General features: G+C 49.4%; 1 protein-coding gene across 16 annotated transcripts in view; it reads right to left on the bottom strand.

The window, feature by feature from the left end:
* Positions 1 to 22,589, bottom strand: part of KIF1A (kinesin family member 1A) — a 222,332-nt gene that overhangs the window by 140,642 nt on the left and 59,101 nt on the right. For 15 of the 16 annotated variants that reach the window (XM_073360490.2, XM_073360491.2, XM_073360495.2 and 12 more), the window contains exon 3: positions 1,636 to 1,712. The exons of the other annotated variant lie outside the window; for it this stretch is intronic. In XM_073360490.2, coding sequence (XP_073216591.1) covers positions 1,636 to 1,712 — 77 coding nt within the window. The remainder of the gene's footprint in view (positions 1 to 1,635; positions 1,713 to 22,589) is intronic. 16 annotated transcript variants of the gene reach the window in all.

Here is a 22,589-nt window from a genome sequence, read left to right as displayed (position 1 = left end):
AGGGTCCCTAGGCTGGGACCTGGAGCAGTGGGCCCGGGTCCCCCCTACCACTCACCACCGGGGAAGGGGCAGGACAATTGAGGAGCTAAACCTCCCCTGGAAGGGGGGAACATAGATAGTGACATGGCAAGAGGGCTGAGCCATGAAGTGGATGCTGTGGTTCCAGAGGAGTTGCAGGTGGACTGTGGAGAAGGAGTGACAGGGTGCAGAAGGCAGACAAGAGTGTTGGCCTTGAGCTCATCCCTAAAGTGACTGGGGGAGGCGCCAGTTTGGCAGCGAGTGACAGGCAGGCATTTGGGAAGGGGTAAGATTTGTATTTGGGAGTTTAAGGTGGGGGAAATGGAAATTGCACTGCTGAGGGAAGCTGCTGCTTGACTAGCTGTGTTGGGTTGGATTGCACTGGTACCTATGCCTTGGGTGCCTCGAGCCTTTTCTGAGTTAGATGATTGAAACTGAAATAGATTGTTAAATAAGGGACTTGGCTCCAGCTGATGGGTCCTGGTAAAAAGTTTTCTCAGAAATGCTATCTGGTTTCTATCTCCAGTACAACCCATGACAGCGACAAGGCTGGAAGGAGTGAACACATTTGAGGCTCTTTAGTGCCCACTGAGCACAGGGGACACAGAGGAGCCAGGAACAAAGCTGGGCAAATAATTGACAACACCTAGTCAGATTTCACAGCTAGTTGTGTGTGAATCATCTGGAAGCAGACTGTTACTATGTCTCAGGTTGGTCTGTTATGTGGAATTACTGAAACACTTGACATGAATTACTTTCAACCTGTAGATTGTTTGGGAGCATTTTTGTTGCAAGTAATGAAAATTCAAGCTGGGATGGGTCACCTATATTCCTACTTCATGTTGTGATTGGTCACCGTGTTTCTGCTCTCTGAGTGGAGGAATGGAATGGATAGATGCCAATTTCCTGGAAGCAATGCTCCTAGACAGCCAATAAAAAATGAGCTTTCAGCCACTAGTGAATACCCTTGCCAGTGAACTCCTTGGCTAAAGCGATTGTGGAAAGCAGGTGCACAAAGGGCACAAACACAGCTGAAGAATAATTAGTGAATGTATTCATAGCACAGGACTTTTCACTGCATTCCCTTGGCCCCAGCTGTGTGGCTGGGCTACATTGTCATGGGATTACCACAGATCATTTTTCGTTTGTTTTTTGCTTAGATCAGCAGTTCTCGACCTTTTCCACCATGTGACCTGGGTCACAACAGAAAACAGTATCAGGATGTTGCTGCTACCCATAGTTCTGGGAACCTGCTCCCATCTAGCCATAATGAAAGGGCTTGTGTCCCTGCCCTTGGACCTGTTTGCAAACCCATGGCTTGGGTTCTTTCACAGTGGCTGGAAGGGGGAATGCATGAAAAGGGCGACCAGCTCTGGTGCGCCACCCAGTGGTTGATTTGGGACCAGATCAGCTGAGTCATCTCATAAGGAGGTGAACCCAAAAGCATAATGGTCAAGCAGACTGCCCCCCTCTTCCACAGCTGGCAGCTCGTCTAGTCCTTATATCAAAACCTTTGGATCACTCCATCCCATCTAACCCCAGCTTTTTAACAAACTCCCCATTGCAAGAGGGCCTCAGGGCAGGGAAATCCACCTGGAACAGCAGGTTTCCACTTACCGTGGTGTGAGACCAATAGGAATAGTCAAAGCTGAAGCTTTTGGGCATCTCTTTGGGCTGCTTTGGGTTAACGATGGCTAGAAAGAAACAGATAGATACAAACATGCTGTAGAACGAGCCGTCAGCATTTGGCCACCCTCATTAGCAATCAAACCTTCCTGAAGACACCTGCCATAAAGAACTGGAAATGAACAGCACAGCAGGTCACGGAGATGGATCTTGCTCACCTCTAGATCACTGGCTTACACCAGCATTGGAAGGCTGCTGCTGCCATCTGATGGCTGGGTGTGGTTAAAAGAGTTGATGGTCTCAGTCCAGTTCTCAGTGTCCACACGACAAAACTGCCATCAAATCCCTTGTTGGCACTCTCCGCAGAGGGGGCAGGCACTGAACGGGCATGGAAACTGGACCACCTTTCCCCCTACAGATGGTCTCTACTAGCAAGGAGTGAGATGCAGGGGAAAGGCAGGCAAATAGACAGCCCAGTCTTCATCCAACTAGACTACATTACATGCTTGCCTCTTTTCCAAGGTAGGCATTCAGAAGGGAGGCAATAGAGGCTGCTGAGTCACAAGGAGAAAATGCCTGGGTGTTCTTGGCTGTCTAGTTTGTTTCAAGTGCAATAAGACTGGGGCTGGGAAGAGCTGGGATTTATTTTGATAGTAGGGAAATAATGAGGTAATCATATATAATCCAGTAATGGGGCATCATTTCAACCAGGAGTCCTGCTCAGGACAAGGTTTATTAATAGGTAATGGCTTCACTTAGCAAAGGCTTAGAAGGTGGTATCTGCATCTCCAGCAGGTATGGGATCTTTCCCTGAAGCTGTGGCTGAGAAGAGGGGGTGGGGACTGGCTAGAGCCAGACCTCCATAAGCAGTCTGATGCAACTCCCGTGCAGGATGTCCACACCCTGCCAGTTGGACCGGGGAAAGTACTGGCATATACTGGGCTGCAGATGCATGGAAATACAAATACTGCCTCCTGCTGTGAATTTCCAACAGGCAGCCCAGAAATGCCACAAAGAGCCCATGTAGCCTGGTCCCTCCAAATACGCCCAAACCCTTTATTCATCTTGTACTGCACAAAGGCCTGCAGATCACAGCAGCCACCTGGCTGACTAGAACTGCCTCCAGAGTCCGTAACAACTGCTTATGAGCTGGCCGGAGCTGTGGCTGCAGAGCAATGCAAACATCAGCTGCGCCACTGGTACTGGGCATGCTGCTGCAGAGCATTCCCTCCCACATGCCCCTGCCAGCCAATGGAGCAAGAAAACAACCCCATGGCTCCTGGGTGGGTGGGTGGAGCACTATGGTCGCAGCAGCATGGAGAAGTCTAAAGGACACTGGTGTGATCTGGGCTCCTCAGATGCCTACAGTGAAAGGATAGGAGCCCACCTTTAACCCTTTGCCATCAGCCACTACAGACTGAGCTTTGAGGCTGCCCTGCCCTTTCCTGCTGGAACCTCCGAGGCAGCAGTGAGAATTTTCCTCCAGGGCAGATTGGAAGAGGCCCTGGGGATTTTTCGCCTTCCTCTGTAGCATGGGCCACGGGTCACTTGCTGGAGGATTCTCTGCTCCTTGAAGTCTTTAAACCATGATTTGAGGACTTCAATAGCTCAGACATAGGTGAGAGGTTTTTCGCAGGAGTGGGTGGGTGAGATTCTGTGGCTTGCGTTGTGCAGGAGGTCGGACTAGATGATCATAATGGTCCCTTCTGACCTTAGTATCTTATGAATACCGCTCCCTGCTCTCAGCCCGGGGGGGAGCTGTTCACCCCAGACCTGGATGTGACCCCCAAGCTGTTAAACTTCATTAACCGATAGGAAAGGCAGAGTGGGGGATGTATCCATCACCAGGGACAGCCATGGAGCCAGCTCTGCTGAGTCATCTGTCTGCCAGGGACAGTAAATCACATACCATCCTCAATGTAAACCAGCCATCCTTCCCTGCACACCATGCAGTGGCCACGACTCATCACCTTCTCAGCCTTCCTGCCCGGTTCTGGCTTCCCACAGCCCAGTAACCTGTCCTACCCATCATGTGTGTCACCAGTGCTATGATCACTCCTGCACATCACTTCGATGCAGCTAGCAGGGCGTCCCAGCTCCAGCAGCCGTAGGGGCCCCTTCCAGCTTCCAAACAACCAGCGAGGGGACCAAAGGACTATTGACACTTTCCTCCCTGGGACTGTCCCCATCGTGAACTGCAGGAAGGCACCGAAATCCAGGTCAGGCTGTTCACCTTCCTACCTTCACCCGGCATGCACCCCGAGGGAGTGGGCACTAACACAGTCCGTGCCAGATGATGCTGCTTTACTCACACACGCTGTCCCGCTAACATCAGGCGACTACTCCAGACTACTCCAGGACTACTCAGACATTTCCATGGTTTGCATCACCATGGCATCCAAGCGCCTCCTGAGCCAGCACAAAGATCAAGGAATCGCTCTCCCCCACCCTGCCCCCAACAACAGGGGCTGGCCTTTATCTAATGATGCTGTGGGAATGCTGGTTGAAGTACGTGTTACAGATAGCTCCAAAGTCAGCATGATCCATGGCCATCCTGATCTCTCTGGGAAGTGAGCTTCATAGCCACATGGAGATTCCTGGCCTGCCCCTGAGAAAGGCCTGCTGTGTGTGCCCGTGGGATTTCCCTCTGGAGACTGGCAGGGCTATTGGCTGGACAGAGGGAGGCTGTCATGGAGGGTCATCATTACACAGGGTGGGGCAGTCCCCCAAGCCACTTTGCCCAGGGTCATGGAGGGCTCTCAAGAGGAGTTTGACTTGCTATTTAGTGGCAAACCATTGCAGAGAGGGTGGTGGAGTCCTTGAGCAAAGCCTGCGTCACTGAGTACACACGTGGCTGTGTTCCCAACTGGCTGCAGTTATTCTGAGGTCAGCCATTGCATACCTAGGCATGGAGGACCCCAGTCACCAGGCTCAAAAGGTGTGACTGCATGGATCACCAAGGCCAGCTCTGCATCTGGCAGGAGGAGGAGGCAGAAGTCTCCCTGTCAGCTGCAGCTAGGGTAGGTTGGATTTTGCCGCTGTGGCATCCAGAAGCAAAGATGAATCCAGGTGGATACCCAGGCCACAGACTGACTTAGTGGTTATGGGGGGAGCGGGGTGTTTAAAAGTGCTCCCCCCTCAGTCAGCCCACGCTTCGGCTTCAGCCACCTGCTGAGCTCAGGCAGACCCCTGGGCAATGGTGATGTCAGTGTCTGATGCAGGGGGGATGCCCTGCTGGCAGTTTAGTCCACGCTGACTCCCACTCTCCCCTAGGGGCTACCTAGAGAGGCTGAACTGGGCAGGGGAGAGGATGGATCGTCATGGGACTCCATAGCTGAGCTCTCCTACTGCCACCACTAGCAGGGCCCCGTGAGATTAACACAATTGTGTTGAACTGCAGGAAAAAAAGGAATCCACCTTCCCCTCCCCCTCCCGCGCCTGAAAAGGACTTTTCCATGGAAATCAGAAAATGCATCATTTCTTTTTCCATCCCCCCTCCCCACAACGTCTATTAGATATAAAGAATCACATGAGCTCGGAGAGACACGTCAGCAGCGAGCATGTGCGAAACGACCACAAGATCAGTTACTCAGCAAGTTCAGGTGACTTTCAAATGACCTCCCAGAAGAAGCCGCCAGCACAGAGTAGGAGATACAGGCAGCTTGTGTGCCAAAAGAATCAGAGGGGTTCAGCTGGCTTCATTGTTTTAGAGAGGGTTGGCTCATCGGATCACAGAGCAAAAGGACAGGGAGGAGAAGGAGGGTACGCATGCTACACAAAGAGCCACAAAGGAAAGCGGTGACGACAGCCCTGATAAAGACGGGGAGAATGGGCAATGCAGAGGAGGCTGGATTGTGCCCATGGCACCCCCAGGAGCATTGAAGGGGGAGCACAGGTGCTGCGCCGGAGTCCCAGGGGAATTGCAGGGAGTCGTTCCTAGCCAGAGCACAGACCTAGCAGCTGCCCCAGGTTGTTGCAGAGGCGGGAAGAGGGACACCTCTGCACAGTCACCTTGCTCCAGTTCAGCCAGCCAGCACCCCACAAGCAACAGGCCTGTGTTCCAGACACACTGCAGCTAACTCCTTGATCAGAACACCTCCTTGCACCCTGCTCCCCAATTCTTGAGCTCCAGCAACAGCCTGCCCCATGGCAAACCACCACAAAGGTGACACCACACTGAAAACCCACTGGCTAATGCCAACAGTGTATCTGTCCTTCACCCACTCGCCATCGCCCTTGGAATCCAATAATCACTGAGATCATTCCAAAGTGCCCCGTATTTAGACCACTAGCTATTCAGTTTGGGTGGCCATGTCCCCTGCACACGGAAGACAGGCAGCTAGCAGCACATCCTGTGGTGCCCATATTCTTGACCTTGTGCCTCACCTCCTGCCTGGTCTCTAGCAGTGAAATCACACAGCACACTATTAGTCTGATCTGGAGAAGCACTCAATGCCCAGGACTCCCACTGACTTCACACATTAACCAAGACAAGTGTAATTTTAAGCCCTGTTCTGGGATGTGTATCTGACACCCAACAGGGGTTGTGCATGTTGAGTGCTTCCAGGATCAGACTTTAGGCTGGGATTTTCAAAGAAGATATTCACAGGGAGTTAGGTGACCAATTCCCATGGATCTGCACACCTAACTACCTTAGCCTCCTTTGTAAATCAAGCCCAATGTCTACAGGCTGGCAGTGCCTACTATTACTTATCCAGGTGTCAGTATCATAGAAGATTAGGGTTGGAAGAGACCTCAGGAGGCCATCTAGTCCAACCCACTGCTCAACCCCAACTAAATCATCCCAGCCAGGGCTTTGTCAAGCCAGGCCCTAAAAACCTCTAAGGATGGAGATTCCACCACTTTCCTAGGTAACCCATTCTAGAGCTTTACCACCCTCCTAGTGAAATAGTTTTTCCTAATATCCAACCTCCACCTCCACCACTGCAACTTGAGACCATTGCTCCTTGTTCTGTCATCTGCCACCACTGGGAACAGCCAAGCTCCATCCTCTTTGGAATCCCCCCCACCCTTCAGATAGTTAAAAGCTGCTATCAAATCCCCCCTCACTCCTCTCTTCTGCAGACTAAATAACCCCAGTTCTCTCAGCCTCTCCTCATAAGTCATGTGCCCCAGCCCCCTAATCATTTTTGTTGCTCTCCACTGAACTCTTTCCAATTTGCCCCATACTTTCTGTAGTGGGGGGCCCAAAACTGGATGCAAAACTGGACTCCAGATGTGGCCTCACAAGTGCCCAATAGAGGGGAATAGAGGGGACTTCCCTTGATCTGCTGGCAATGCTCCTACTAATGCAGCCCAACATGCCGTTAGCCTTCTTGGCAACAAGAGCACATTGTTGACTCATCTCCAGCTTCTCGTCCACTATAATCCCCAGGTTCTTTTCTGCAGAACTGACACTTAGCCAGTCGGTCCCCAGCCTGTAGCAGTGCCTGGGATTCTTTCGTTCTGAGTGCAGGACTCTGCACTTGTCCTTGTTCAACCTCATCAGATTTCTTTTAAACCAATCCTCCAATTTGTTTAGGTCTGTCAAGGTTCCTTCCCCACTCTGAACTCTAGGGTACAGATGTGGGGACCTGCATGAAAACCTCCTAAGCTTACTTTTACTAGCTTAGGTTAAAACTTCCCCAAGGTACAAACTATTTTACCTGTTGCCCTTGGACTTTCGCTGCCACCACCAAACGTCTAACCGGGTTTATTATTGGGAAAGAGCCATCTGGAAACATCTTACCCCCCAAAATCCTCCCCAAAACCTTGCATCCCACTTCCTGGGGAAGGTCTGATAAAAATCCTCACCAATTTGGTAAGTGACCGCAGACCCAAAACCTTGGATCTTAAGAACAATGAAAAAACATTCAGTTTCTTAAAAGAAAAATTTTAATAGAAGTAAAAAGAATCACCTCTGTAAAATCAGGATGGTAAATACCTTACAGGGTAATTAGATTCAAAACATAGAGAATCCCTCTAGACAAAACCTTAAGTTACAAAAAGATACAAAGACAGGAATATCCATTCTATTCAGCACAGCTTATTTTCTCAGCCATTTAAACCAACAGAATCCAACGCATACCTAGCTAGATTATTTACTAAATTCTAAGACTCCATTCCTGTTCTGTCCCCGGCAAAAGCATCACACAGACAGAGAGAGAGGCTTTGTTTTTCCCGCCCCCCAGCTTTTGAAAGTATCTTGTCTCCTCATTGGTCATTTTGGTCAGGTGCCAGAGAGGTTATCCTAGCTTCTTAACCCTTTACAGGTGAAAGGATTTTTCCTCTGGCCAGGAGAGATTTTAAAGGTGTTTACCCTTCCCTTTATATTTATGACAAGGTCACTCTGGACCCTATCCCTACCCTGCAGCATGTCCACCTCTCCCCCCAGCTTAGTGTCATCCGCAAACTTGCTGAGGATGCAATCCATCCCATCATCCAGATCATTAATGAAGATGTTGAACAAAAGCAGTCCCAGGACAGATCGCTAGGGTACTCCGCTTGATATTCCAATCCATAGTACTTTAACTTGCTGGCAAGAATACTGTGGGAGTCCGTAGCAAATGTTTTGTTAAAGTCAAATATATCACATCCACCACTTTCCCCATATTCACAGGGCCAGTTATCTCATCCTAGAAGGCAATCAGGTTGATCAGGCATCACTTGCCCTTGGTGAATCCATGTTGATTGTTCCTGATCACCTTCCTCTCCTCCAAGTGCTTCAAAATTGATTTCTTGAGGACCTGCTCCACGAGTTCATGTGTTCATCTATTTTAGCCAGCAGGCATTGGGCCAATTCGCCCTACTGAAAACCTTAAACTTCCACCAGGCCAAAGTACATCTGTGATCTGCTACATAAAATCGCTATTGCAAATGAACACCTACATTCCTTTCATTGCTCCAGAGTAGAAAGACGTGGTCTGTCTTCACCCAGACTGTTCAGGAAACTAATGTTGCCTGTAACAATGTGCTCTTCAAATGGAAGAGGGAAAGAAAACTAAAAGACTCTTTCACTTGATTGTTCTACCTGGGGTCTAAATGATTGATGAAGGCTTCCCATAAAGAACTGCAGTTGCTAGGGAACCAACCTGGGAACAGCAAGCTGCTGAGTGTGCCCTTCAGAGCACAGGTAATAAGAGCAAGGTACTAACCAGACAGGATGGAAACCAGAGGAACAGAGGTGCCATCTTTCAAAGGGGAAAGGAGGAAGGTGCAAACATGTTGCTGAGGCACCAGGGTGAGGCATCTGATTGTTTTCCTTCCCCCATTTTCTATGAATCGCATTGAAACCAATGCTTATAAAGGGTTAAACTATGCACACCTACCCACCCCCACTCTCACTGGTGAGCTCTCACTCAGTGTGACCGCCACTCACATCAAAGGGAGTAAGGGTCACATGTTCTAGCCCCAAGGCTCCTCCTCAGTTTCTTTGCCCATATTTAACTCACACAAAATCTCCATGCAATCCCTGGATGACATCCTAACCTGTAGTTCTATATCTGTGCCCTCTCTTCCCTTGTCTGGCAGATCCATGCCCGCTCTCCAGATAGGTGCGCTGTCCTACCCACCTCTCACTCCAATACTAGTCCATGGGGCTATTTCACTTTTCCAAAATACTTTTCACTCTCTCTGCTCTCTTTATAAACCCTATTCCGTGATATCTTTGAGCTACAATGTATCTTAATTAAAACTATCTTTAGATAGGTTTTTTCCACAAAAAGCATTTTATCAAAAAATCCAATTTAAATTAAAAAAAAATCTGATCTTTTTGATTTTTTTAAAAAAAAATATTGATTTTTATCCACCCTGGAGGTAACCAACCCCCGGGTGGGTGTTGAACAGACATCACCAACCATTGTCCAGCAGAGGTGTTACAATTTAATGACTCACTCACAGGAGACACACCTGGGTATTGCTTCACCTTGGGACTCAGCAATGCCCACCAGACAGGCCTGGACTTGTGTTCTCCAAGCACATGGACTAAGGGTATGTCAGGGTTCCCTCCCCACTCTGAACTCTAGGGTACAGATGTGGGGACCCGCATGAAAGACCCACTAAGCTTATTTCTACCAGCTTAGGGTAAAACTTCCCCAAGGCACAAACTCTTTGCCCTTGGAGGGTATGCTACCACCACCAAGTGATTTAACAAAGAATCAGGGAAAGAACCACTTGGAGTTCCTATTCCCCCAAAATATCCCCCCAAGCCCTTACACCCCATTTCCTGGGGAGGCTTGAGAATAATAGCTTAACCAATTGGTTACAAAGTGATCACAGACCCAAAGCCCTGGGTCTTAGGACAATAGAGAACTCAATCAGGCTCTTAAAAGAAACAGAACTTTATTAGAAAGAAAAAAGGTAAAAGAAGCACCTCTGTACAATTAGAAGGGAAGCTAATCTCACAGGGCAATCAGATTTAAAACACAGTGGATTTCTCTCTGGGCAAAAACTTTAAAGTTACAAAAAGAAAACCAGGAATATACCTTCCTCTCAGCACAGAGAAAATCACAAGCCAAAACAAAAGTGAACTAATGCATTTCCTTGTTAGTACTTACTAATGCTAATGGAGTTGGATTGCTTGCTTTCTTGATCTCTCTCCGGTAAGCACACAGAACAGACAGACAAAACCTCCCCCCTCCCACGATTTGAAAGTATCTTGTCCCCTTATTGGTCCTTTTGGTCAGGTGCCAGCCAGGTTACCTGAGCTTCTTAACCCTTTACAGGTAAAAGGATTTTGTGCCTCTGGCCAGGAGAGATTTTATAGTACTGTATATAGGAAGGTTGTTATCCTTCCCTTTATATTTATGACAGGGTATAAAACAGAACACAGTGGCCCCATGCTTGGCCTTTTCTCCTTCCCCCACCTATGCTGCAGGCAACAAGTATACTCTGAAGACTCCAACAGAGGATACTGGCCCAGGTTTCAAGGGTGAAACCTATGTACTACGAACTGCAATATCCAGTGGGTGAGAAAAAGTCCAGTTAAGTCAATGGAAAGGCTCCAATGGGCTTAGACAATAGGGACTTGATCCAATGTCTATGAATGACTGTTCTCTGAAAGCTGCCATCTCTCCAGCCATTCTGTCCCTAAAGCAGCAACGGACTGAATCCCCAGGACACAGTTTCATGTGACTCCTTTAACCTTCTTGCTGCCTGAGCCAGGATTCACCTTGAGCTTACCGACTTCATTAGCTTTATCAGTGGAAGTCACAGATCCACTAGCACCAGTAGCATACACAGTCTAAAAGGGGCAGAAAGAGAGAGGATATCCATGGAGACAGAGTTATGGAATCAGATGAGCCTGTAGGATTCATAAGAGGGGAGCACAGAGTTAGAAAAAACCCTCCAATTTATTATGTCCCCAGAAATGTCATCCAAGAGTCTCAGCTGTGTTGCTGTAAGAGCTGCCAGCTTTCACTGATTTAAGCAGAGAGAGACAGCAGATTTGATGCATGCAGCTACTAATTACCAACAATTCAGTGCTGCATGCAGATGATGCCCAGCACAGACTCCTGCAGGGCTCTTTCCAGCCAGACCTGTGAGCAAGCAATAGAGACCAGAGGGGGAGGAGCACCCCCTTCGCTTTGGTGGCACCCTTTCCAGTCCTTCTTCAGAGATCAGTCCCCACAGGGGCTCTGCAAAAAGAAAGTCAGAATGCAGTGTTTCTGGCCCCTCTGCTTCCTTGCCCTGCTGTGAAAAGAGGCAGTACAAAATTGGTCAAATCTGCTTCCTTGGGCTTTCCGAGGAGGGGGATTTTTCAGGTGCTCAAAATCACTTCTAAATCTTATTTTGGGGTGGTCTTGGGCTGAGGGTCCTCCAGGTTTAGGGTGACAGTATGTCCCTGAAAGCTGCAAATGTCCCTGTATCTCTGGTGGCTTTGTAAAAACTAGTAGTTTGTCCTGGCTTCTGCAACCCTCTGCAGAATGGCCACCAGCCAGTGACAGCAGGCTGGCATTCACCTCAAAGACTGCCTCCCAACTGGCCTGGAATACGCTGCCACCCTGCCCTTCTTCCCCAAGGCCTCCAAGTGTGTCCTCAAGCTGGCCAGTCAAATCCAGATGGAGGTCAGAGGCTCCCTGTGACTCTGAGGCCTGGTCTACACTAAGAGTTGACGTCGAATTTTGCAGCCTTAAATCGATTTAACCCTGCACCTGTCCGCACAACAAAGCCCTTTTTTTCGACTTAAAGGACTCTTAAAATCAGTTTCTTTACTCCACCCCTGACAAGGGGTTTAGTGCTGAAATCGGCCTTGCCGGGTCGAATTTGGGGTAGTGTGGATGGAATTCAACGGTATTGGCCTCTGGGAGCTATCCCAGAGTGCTCCATTGTGACCGCTCTGGACAGCACTCTCAACTCAGATGCACTGGCCAGGTAGACAGGAAAAGGCCCGCGAACTTTTGAATCTCATTTTCTGTTTGGCCAGTGTGGCAAGCTGCAGGTGAGTGCAGAGCTCATCAGCAGAGGTGACCGTGCAGAGTCCCAGCATGGACTGAACAGGAGGTACGGGATCTGATCGCTGTATGGAGAGAGGAATCCATGCTATCAGAACTCTGTTCCAGTTTTTGAAATGCCAAAACATTTGTTAAAATCTCCCAGGGCATGAAGGACAGAGCCAATAACAGGGACCCGAAGCAGTGCAGTGTGAAACTTAAGGAGCTGAGGCAAGCCTACCAGAAAACCAGAGAGGCAAACGGCCGCTCCAGGTCAGAGCCTCAAACATGCCGCTTCTATGATGAGCTGCATGCCATTTTAGGGGGTTCGGCCACCACTACCCCAACCCTGTGCTTTGACTCCGTCAATGGAGTGGGAGGCAACACGGAAGCAGGTTTTGGGGATGAGGAAGATAGCTCACAGCAAGCAAGTGGAGAAACCAGATTTCCCGACAGCCAGGAACTGTTTCTCACCCTGGTCCTGGAGCCAGTACCCCCCGAACCCACCCAAGGCTGCCTCCTGGACCCGCCAGGCAGAGAAGGGACCTCTGGTGAGTGTACCTTTTTAAATAGTATACATGGTTTAAAAGCAAGCGTGTTTAATTATTAATTTGCCCTGGCATTCGCGGCCAGTACAGCTACTGGAAAAGTCTGTTAATGTGTCTGGGGATGCAGCGGAAATCCTCAAGGGACATCTCCATAAAGCTCTCCTGGATGTACTCCCAAAGCCTTTGCAAAAGGTTTCTGGGGAGGGCAGCCTTATTCCGTCCACCGTGGTAGGACATTTTACCATGCCAGGCCAGTGGCATGTAGTCAGGAATCATTGCAGAACAAAGCATTGCAGCGTACGTTTGCTGGTGTTCAAATAACATCCGTTCTTTATCTCTCTGTGTTATCCTCACGAGAGTAATATCATTCATGGTCACCTGGTTGAAATAGGGTGCTTTTCTTAAGGGGACACTCCGAGGTGCCTGTTCCTGCTGGGCTGTTTGCCTGTGGCTGAACAGAAATGTTCCCCGCTGTTAGCCACGGGGAGGAGTTAGCCATGCGGTGGGAGGAGGCAAAATGTGATCTGTAACAAAAGCACATGTGCTATGTATGTAATGTTAAAAGCAAGGTTTACCGTGAAAGAGTGTACCCATTGTTCTATAAAATGTGTCTTTTTAAATACCACTGTACCCTTTTTTTTTTCCTCCACCAGCTGCATGTGTTTCAAGGATCACAGGATCTTCTCCTTCCAAGAGGCTAGCGAAGATTAGAAGGCAAAAAAAACACAGTCGCGATGAAATGTTCTCTGACCTCATGCTGTCCTCCCACACTGACAGAACACAGATGAATGCGGGGAGGCAGACAATGTCAGAGTGCAGAAAAGCACAACATGAATGCGAGGAGAGGTGGCGGGCTGAAAAGAGTAAGTGGTGGGCTGAAGAGAGGGCTGAAGATGATAGGTGGCGGCAAAGTAATGACAGGAGGCAGGATTCAATGCTGAGGCTGCTGGAGTTTCAAACTAATATGCTCCAGCGTATGGTTGAGCTGCAGGAAAGGCAGCTGGAGCACAGACCACCGCTACAGCCCCTGTGTAACCAACCGCCCTCCTCCCCAAGTTTCATAGCCTCCTCACCCAGACGCCCAAGAATGCGGTGGGGGGCCCTCCAGCCACTCCACCCCAGAGGATTGCCCAAGCAACAGAAGGCTGGCATTCAATAAGTTTTAAAGTTTTTAAGTTTTTAAGTGCAGTGTGGCCTTCTCCTTCCCTCCTCCCCCACCCCTCCTGGGCTACCTTGGCAGTTATTCCCCTATTTGTGTGATGAATTAATAAAGACTGCATGAATGTGAACCAACAAGGACTTTATTGCCTCTGCAAGAGGTGATCAAAGGGGGGAGGAGAAGGGTGGTCAGCTTACAGGGAAGTAGAGTGAACCAAGGGGGGGCGGTGTTTCATCAAGGAGAAACAAACAGAACTTTCACACTGTAGCCTGGCCAGTCATGAAACTGGTTTTCAAAGCTTCTCTGATGCGCACCGTGCCCTCCTGTGCTCTTCTAACCGCCCTGGTGTCTGGCTGTGCGTAACCAGTGGCCAGATGATTTGCCTCAACCTCCCACCCCACCATAAACGTCTTCCCCTTACTCTCAGAGAGATTGTGGAGTGCACAGCAAGCAGTAATAACAATGGGAATGTTGGTTTCGCTGAAGTCTAAGAGAGTCAGTAAACTGCGCCAGCGTCCTTTTAAACATCCAAATGCACATTCTACCATCATTCTGCACTTGCTCAGCCTGTAGTTGAATAGCTCCCGACTACTGTCCAGGCTGCCTGTGTATGGCTTCATTAAGGGATAGGCTGGGTCCCCAAGGATAACTATAGGCATTTCAACATCCCCAATGGTTATTTTCTGGCCTGGGAAGAAAGTCCCTTCCTGCAGCTTTTGAAACCGACCAGAGTTCCTGAAGATGCGAGCGTCATGTACCTTTCCCGGCCATCCCATGTTGTTGTTGGTGAAACGTCCCTTGTGATCCACCAGTGCTTGCAGCACTATTGAAAAGTACCCCTTGCGGTTTATGTACTCACCGGCTTGGTGCTCCGGGGCCAAGATAGGGATATGGGTTCCATCTATCGCCCACCACAGTTAGGGAATCCCATTGCAGCAAAGCCATCCACTATGACCTGCATATTTCCCAGGGTCACTATCCTTGATATTAGCAGATCTTTGATTGCGTTGGCTACTTGCATCACAGCAGCCCCCACAGTAGATTTGCCCACTCCAAATTGATTCCCGGCTGATTCCCGGCTGATTTAGTTGGGGATTGGTCCTGCTTTGAGCAGGGGGTTGGACTAGATGACCTCCTGAGGTCCCTTCCAACTCTGATATTCTATGATTCTATGACTGACCAGTAGCTGTCTGGCGTTGCAAGCTTCCACAGGGCTATTGCCACTCGCTTCTCAACTGTGAGGGCTGCTCTCATCTTGGTATTCTGGCGCTTCAGGGCAGGAGAAAGCAAGTCACAAAGTTCCATGAAGGTGCTCTTAGGCATGCGAAATTTTCACAGCCACTGGGAATCGTCCCAGACCTGCAACACTATGTGGTCTCACCAGTCTGTGCTTGTTTCCCGGGCCCAGAATCAGTGTTCCACAGCATGAACCTGCCCCATTAGCACCATGATGCCCACATTGCCAGGGCCCGTGCTTTGAAAGAAGTCTGTGTCCACGTCTTCATCACTCTAGTCACCGCGCTGACATTGCCTACTCACCCGGTTTCACTTTGGCAGGTTCTGGTGCTGCATATACTGCTGGATAATGCGCATGGTGTTTAATGTGCTCATAATTGCCAAAGTGATCTGAGTGGGCTCCATGCTTGCCGTGGTATGGGGTCTGCACAGAAAAAAGGCACAGAATGATTGTCTGCCGTTGTTCTGATGGAGGGAGGGGCGACTGACGACATGGCTTACAGGGAATTAAAATCAACAAAGGGGGTGGCTTGACATCAAGGAGAAATAAAAACAACTGTCAGACAGAATGGCCCCCTCAAGGATTAAACTTAAAACCCTGGGTTTAGCAGGCCAATGCCCAACCCACTAAGCTATCCCTCCCCCTGGTATTCCAGGCAGGACTGAATCTCCATTAAACTTTTCAAGGTGTCCCTGACAGACCTCACCGAAATGATTGCCGGCCGTTGCTTTCACGGAGGGAGGGAAGGGGGATCAAATTAATACAAAACAAATCTGGTCTATTTCTTGTTTTGATCCACTCAATCTATCTTTTACATCTTAGGCTGGCAGCAGACGGTGCAGTAGGACTGCTTGCCATCCTCATCTCCTGGATGCTCGAAAGAAGACGGTGCAATACGACTGCCAGCAGGACTAAAGAGAATGACTTGGTCGAGTCGCTCCTATTTATGTCCCTGCGCCCATGTCTGCCCAGGCCCTCCTGACTGACTTCACCGATGCAGCCAAGAGCACCTAGGACAGGATGACGATGGCTATCAGGCCTATTGCACTCTCTGCTGCCACAAGGCAATGAGCTGCTACTGTGTAGCAATGCAGTACCGTGTCTGCCAGCATGCAGGAGACGAATGGTAACAGTGAGCTGAGCGGGCTCCATGCTTGCTGTGGTATGGCGTCTGCACAGGTAACCCAGGAAAAAAGGCGCGAAATGATTGTCTGCCGTTGCTTTCACGGAGGAAGGGCCTGAAAACATGTACCCTGAACCACCCGCGACAATGTTTTTGCCCCTTTAGGCATTGGGATCTCAACCCAGAATTCCAATGGGCAGCGAAGACTGCAGGAACTGTGGGATAGCTACCCACAGTGCAACGCTCCGGAAGTAGACACTAGCCTCGGTACTGCAGAATCACTCCGCCCGATTTAATGCGCTTATTGTACTTAGAGCATTTTGTGTGGAGACACACACAATCGACTATATAAAAACGATTTCTAAGAAACCGACTTCTATAAATTCAACCTAATTTCGTAGTGTAGACATACCCTGAGCTGTGCTGAAGAAGGACAGGATACTGGGAGCCCACTACACAAGATGTAGATGGCACCTGAGCAAGCCTGCACTGGAGTCTGCCCTTCTCCTTACCTTCCCATTGCCACTGGTCTGCACTAGGAGCCTGGCTCAGAACAGCACTTAGGCATGTGCTTAGTGTTAAGCAATTGGGTAGCCCCAGTGGGACTTGAAATTAAATATCTACTTAAGGGCTTTGCTGAAACAGATGGAGTTTGCTCCACGCATGCTTTAAGACTCTGCTGAATAACGGTTGAAATTCACTTGCTGGCAGGAATATATTAGTGAAGAATTAAAAAACAAGCCCTGAATTTCTTTACTGTCTATTTCCCCCCCAAAATGGCAAAGAGAACAAGAGGTTGGGGGAGAGGACATGGAAGTTGAAGGTTTTTCCATATACCAGTGTGTGAAGGTCGGGGTGTGTTGATAGGCAGCATTACTCAGTCAGCCTCTCGTACATCGCAGAATGATTTGGTGTTAATTAATAAACAAGAAGCTGTTTTCATGGCAAAAAGGGGTTAAAATTAATATCTCCATAGCAACTACATATCATACATCCAATCAGGCCACAAGCCGCTCACGAATTTACTCCTGAGGGAATTCTGTGCCAAAAAAATAAAAATTCTGTGCATGATATTTTAAAATTCTACATACAGTAGAACCTCAGATTACAAATACCTCAGGAACGGAGGTTGTTCGTAACTGAACAAAACGTTACGGTTGTTCTTTCAAAAGTTTACAACTGAACATTGACTTAATACAGCTTTGAAACTTTACTATACAAAAGAAAAATGCTGCTTTCCCTTTATTTTTTGTAGTTTACATTTAACACAGTACTGTATTTGCATTTTTTTCTTTTTGGTGTCTCTTCTGCTGCCTGATTGCGTAATTCTGGTTCCAAATGAGGTATGTGGTTGACTGGCCAGTTCATAACTCTGAGGTTCTACTGTATTCTTTTTCTCAAACAATAAATGTGGAGGCTACAGCATGGCAATGGGAAGCACAGGCTACTGGCTGCATGGAGGTGGGAGATCACCCTGCAGCCCTCTCTCCTCCCCCACCCCAGGACACGGACTCAGCAGTGAGGCTGCACCTTACTCTGACACAACACAAGGGCCAGGCCTGGCCCAGAAACACCCCAGGGCCCTGCCCCTCCACCAGGTGCACCAACATAGCAAACGGGAGGGACACAATCTCAAACGAATGCCCAGTCCTGGCCCCCAATCTAGCCTGGCAGGATCCAAGTGTGTGTGTGGTGGGGTGGGGATGTTAGTGTGGGGGGATCCAAGTTGTGGGATGAGAGGGTTCTTTCTGAGGCAATCTGGATGCAGGCAGCTCGGTGGAGGGTCCAGGTATGTGGGGTTCTGGATGCAGAGGGGCTTGTTGGGAAGGGGGGTTTCCAGGTGCAGGAGGAATGGGACTCTGCAGGGGGATCCAGGTGAAGGTGGTTGGGGCTCAGCAGGGGGGCCTCTGGGTCTGGGGGGTGGGGGGGAGGGGCTGGGTGCAAGGGGCTCAGTGGGGAGAGGTCCGGGTGCTGAAGGATTGGGGCTTGGCAGGGTGGAGGTCCAGGTGAAGATGGTTGGGGCTCGTTGGGGTGATCCAGGTGCGTGTGGGGGCTCATCAGCGTGTGGTCTAGGTGCAGGACTGGGGACCAGATGCAGGGGCTCAGTGGGGGTCTGAATGCACGGGAGGTGGGACTTGGCTGAGGGGGAGTCCAGGTGCGGGGGGGCTCCAGATTCAGGGGATGAGCTCGATGGGGGGATCTGGGTGTGGGGGACGTCCAGATGCGCAGGGGTTGGGTGGACAGGGGAGCAGCTCCCTGCACAGTGAATCCCCCCCCTGCAGCTGATGCTCAATGGGGGCAGGAAGGGGTGTGTGTGTGTGTGTGCAGAGCTTCCTGCAGCTGGAGGAGGTTTCTGAGGGTGGTTCTGACCCAAACACAGCCACCTTTGCAGGGGAAGAGGAAGTCCCATCCTCCTCCTCCAACCCCAGCCCAGCTGGGACTAGCAGCTGAACCCAGCACAGGGTAGCAGTCACCAGCTTGTGCATCCCCAGCCCCTCCCCACAGGATTTACTTCTCTGCTGGCTGCTTCTGGCACCCAAAACAACATGCCTGTGCTGCTGGGGAGGGGCGTATGACCACTCTTGCAGCTTCTCTTTGCTTCCCTGTTCAAAAATCATTTTTCTGTAGGGAAGCAAATAAATCTGCAGTGGACATGAATTCTGTGCACGCACACAGTGGCACAGAATTCCCCCAGGAGTAATAAGTGGAGCTAGTCTAATGAACAGCTAAAATATGTATCCTTGGTGAAATCCAAGATATAAACCCACAAAGCCTGTGTGTTCATTTGGGAGGTCTAACATTCAGTCCGGGTATTTCTGTATCTCTAACTATGTACAAACTTTAAGCATGTGCTCTGGTCCCAGTGACTTCACCAGGCATTCTCAAGGGATACATACCTCACACATCAAAGCTGGAGTCAATGTAATGTTAAGGTTACAGGTTTAAGCTCTCCCAGGTCAAGGGGCTTGATTTTCAGCTGCTGTAAATCCGCACAGCTCCACTGATTTCTGGCCAGGAAATGCAAATTGTTGGGTCTTTGTAATCATCGAAACTTGCCCACATTGCACATTCAATGTAGGGCCCGATTCTGCCCTCAGATACCAGAGTGACAGGAACGGCATATCTGAAGGCAGAACTGGGCCTTCTGTACATTAAAGTTCAATGTAACTCACTGCACTTAGAAATGCAAAACATCCCATATGTCCAATTGAGCCTGTTTAGTCAATCCAAGTACTTCTATACCTTCAGCATGACAGTAACTGAGTGCCTCCTGAAATGGATATGTTCATGTTGCCATGATAACTTTCACTTTTGCATTTTCTGGCCTTCGAATAATCACAAATGAATCGACAGCACAGTTTGTGACAGAGTGCCAACTGCCATGCATTTATCAACAGGGATGAAATGGTTCAGGACACCATGATTTGGGACTAATGCATCCACAGTCTGCAGAAAGCTGATAAATCAGAGTGCTAGGCTTGACTTTGATGAGCAATTGACAGCATGAGAACATGTAAAATGGCTAAAGCCCAGCTAACATCACTGACCAAAAAGGAGGGAGTACGTGGCGTAGCAAAGCCTCACCATGCTTCCAGACAACCACAAAATAAAGATCTAGGGTGAAATCCTGGCCCCACTGAAGTCAATAGGAGTTTTGCACAAATGTAGTGAACACAGAGGGTCTGCAGCAAAGAGAGGGAGAATGCACAGACCTGGTGAGTGGCCAGGACAAATGTCACACATGTAAAAACCATAGATTGTGATGTAGCACTCAGCAAACCCAAAGGAGAGCATGGGGTGGATGAGTAGCCACAATGCAGCACAGAAGGTGCCTCGGAGGAAGCCAGCAGTCAAGCAATGGTTCCAGTGAGCACAATGGGCCATGAATAAACATAGGCTGAAAATCAGAAGGCGGCTCCTAACCATCAGAGTGGTGATGTTCTGGCACCACTTTCTGGGAGGGGACAGGGCGGCGGGGGCACACAAACTCATTAGTTGAAAGATGGAGCTTTGTAAATTCATGAAGGGGATTACATGAGGGGGCTGCCTGTGATAGCAGGGGCCTGGACTCAATGACCCATGAGGTCCCTTCCCTCCCCTCACGTCACTACCGTCAGCTACAGCAGCCCAGCTGGACTAAGTGCTCACAGATGTTATTGCTGCGGAGATGCATGGCCAGTGAAGTTTCAATTGGATCAGGTACACAAGTCAGCATAGTCCCTTCCAAAACTGTTGGAACAGGCTTCAGGAAAGCTGCAGGGCCTGGAGGCAGCCTGGGACAGTGCATGGGCAAAGGCAGGTTAAGTGCACTATAAGGTGGGTAGAAAGCTGGCTAAATTGTCGGGCTCAACGGGTAGTGATCAATGGCTCCATGTCTAGTTGGCAGCCGGTATCAAGTGGAGTGCCCCAAGGGTCGGTCTTGGGGCCGGTTTTATTCAATATCTTCATAAATGATCTGGAGGATGGTGTGGATTGCACTCTCAGCAAATTTGCGGATGATACTAAACTGGGAGGAGTGGTAGATACGCTGGAGGGGAGGGATAGGATACAGAAGGACCTAGACCAATTGGAAGATTGGGCCAAAAGGAATCTGATGAGGTTCAATAAGGATAAGTGCAGGGTCCTGCACTTAGGACGGAAGAACCCAATGCACAGCTACAGACTAGGGACCGAATGGCTAGGCAGCAGTTCTGCAGAAAAGGACCTAGGGGTGACAGTGGACGAGAAGCTGGATATGAGACAGCAGTGTGCCCTTGTTGCCAAGAAGGCCAATGGCATTTTGGGATGTATAAGTAGGGGCATAGCGAGCAGATCGAGGGACGTGATCGTTCCCCTCTATTCGACATTGGTGAGGCCTCATCTGGAGTACTGTGTGCAGTTTTGGGCCCCACACTTCAAGAAGGATGTGGATAAATTGGAGAGAGTCCAGCGAAGGGCAACAAAAATGATTAGGGGTCTGGAACACATGAGTTATGAGGAGAGGCTGAGGGAGCTGGGATTGTTTAGCCTGCAGAAGAGAAGAATGAGGGGGGATTTGATAGCTGCTTTCAACTACCTGAAAGGGGGTTCCAAAGAGGATGGCTCTAGACTGTTCTCAATGGTAGCAGATGACAGAACGAGGAGTAATGGTCTCAAGTTGCAGTGGGGGAGGTTTAGATTGGATATTAGGAAAAACTTTTTCACTAAGAGGGTGGTGAAACACTGGAATGCGTTACCTAGGGAGGTGGTAGAATCTCCTTCCTTAGAGGTTTTTAAGGTCAGGCTTGACAAAGCCCTGGCTGGGATGATTTAACTGGGAATTGGTCCTGCTTCGAGCAGGGGGTTGGACTAGATGACCTTCTGGGGTCCCTTCCAACCCTGATATTCTATGATTCTATGATTCTAAGTGAAGCCAAGTGATTGCAACTCTTCTGCATTCCAGATGGGTTCTTCCAGCCTCAATATTGGAGCTGGTCAAAAAATGGAAACGCAGTGTCACACAAAAATGGGGTGTGCAGTGTTGCTGTAGCCAGGTTGGTCCAAGGATATTAGAGAGAAGGTGGTTGAGGTACTCTCTTTATTTTTATTTTATCCAATAAAAGAGTACCTCACCCACCTTGTCACACAAAAATGGTGACATTCTGAACTTGTTTCCATTTCACAGGGTTCTAAAGGCAGTAACTTCTTATTTTTTCAGACCCTTTTCACAAAATATATTGTTAATTTCAAAATTTTAAATTTTTCATTTTTTTCCTCCCTCTCTCTCTCTTTTTTCCTCTTTGCCACTGAGCAGAGTAAAACAAATTATGGACAGGGCTTGGGAGGGAAGGGGTTTAACCCTTTTCTTTTTCCACTTTTTCATTTCTCTCTCTTCCTTTTTGCCATGGTGTAGCCATAGGCACCGACTCTGTGGGTGCTCTGGGGTTGGAGCATTCATGGGGAAAAATTAGTGGGTTCTCTGTACCCACTGGCAGCCAAGCTCCCCTCACCCCCCACCCCACCTTGTCCTCCTTCCCTGAGCACACTGCGTCCCTGCTCCTCCACCTACCTCCCAGTGTTTCCCGCCTGGCTGCCACCAAACAGTTGTTTGGCAGCATTAGCACGCTCCGGGGGGGTGGCAGGGTAGCAGGGGGAGCAGGAACATGGAGTGCTCAGGGGAGGAGGCAGGGAAGAGGCAGGGCCGGGGGGAGATTTGAGGAAGGAGTTGGAATAGGGGCGGGGAAGGGGTGGGAAGAGGCAGGGCAGGGGCGGGGCCTCATTGAAGGGGTGGAGTGGGGGCAGGGCCGGGGGCAGAGGGGGGCCGAGCACCCATGGGAAAGAGAGGAAGTTCATTTTCCTTTTGCTGCTCAGTAGTTTTTCCAAAGCAGAGGGTGTGCTGAAAAGTTACGCCATGGTGGAAAGGGAAAAAAGGAAAAGGAAAAGGAAGAAAAAATAAATAAACCCCCTACCCCTCCACTAGATACCATTC

This window comes from Lepidochelys kempii, chromosome 9, assembly GCF_965140285.1.
Source record: "Lepidochelys kempii isolate rLepKem1 chromosome 9, rLepKem1.hap1, whole genome shotgun sequence".
NCBI lineage: Eukaryota > Metazoa > Chordata > Testudines > Cheloniidae > Lepidochelys > Lepidochelys kempii.
This window is presented reverse-complemented; position numbering and strand designations above follow the sequence as displayed.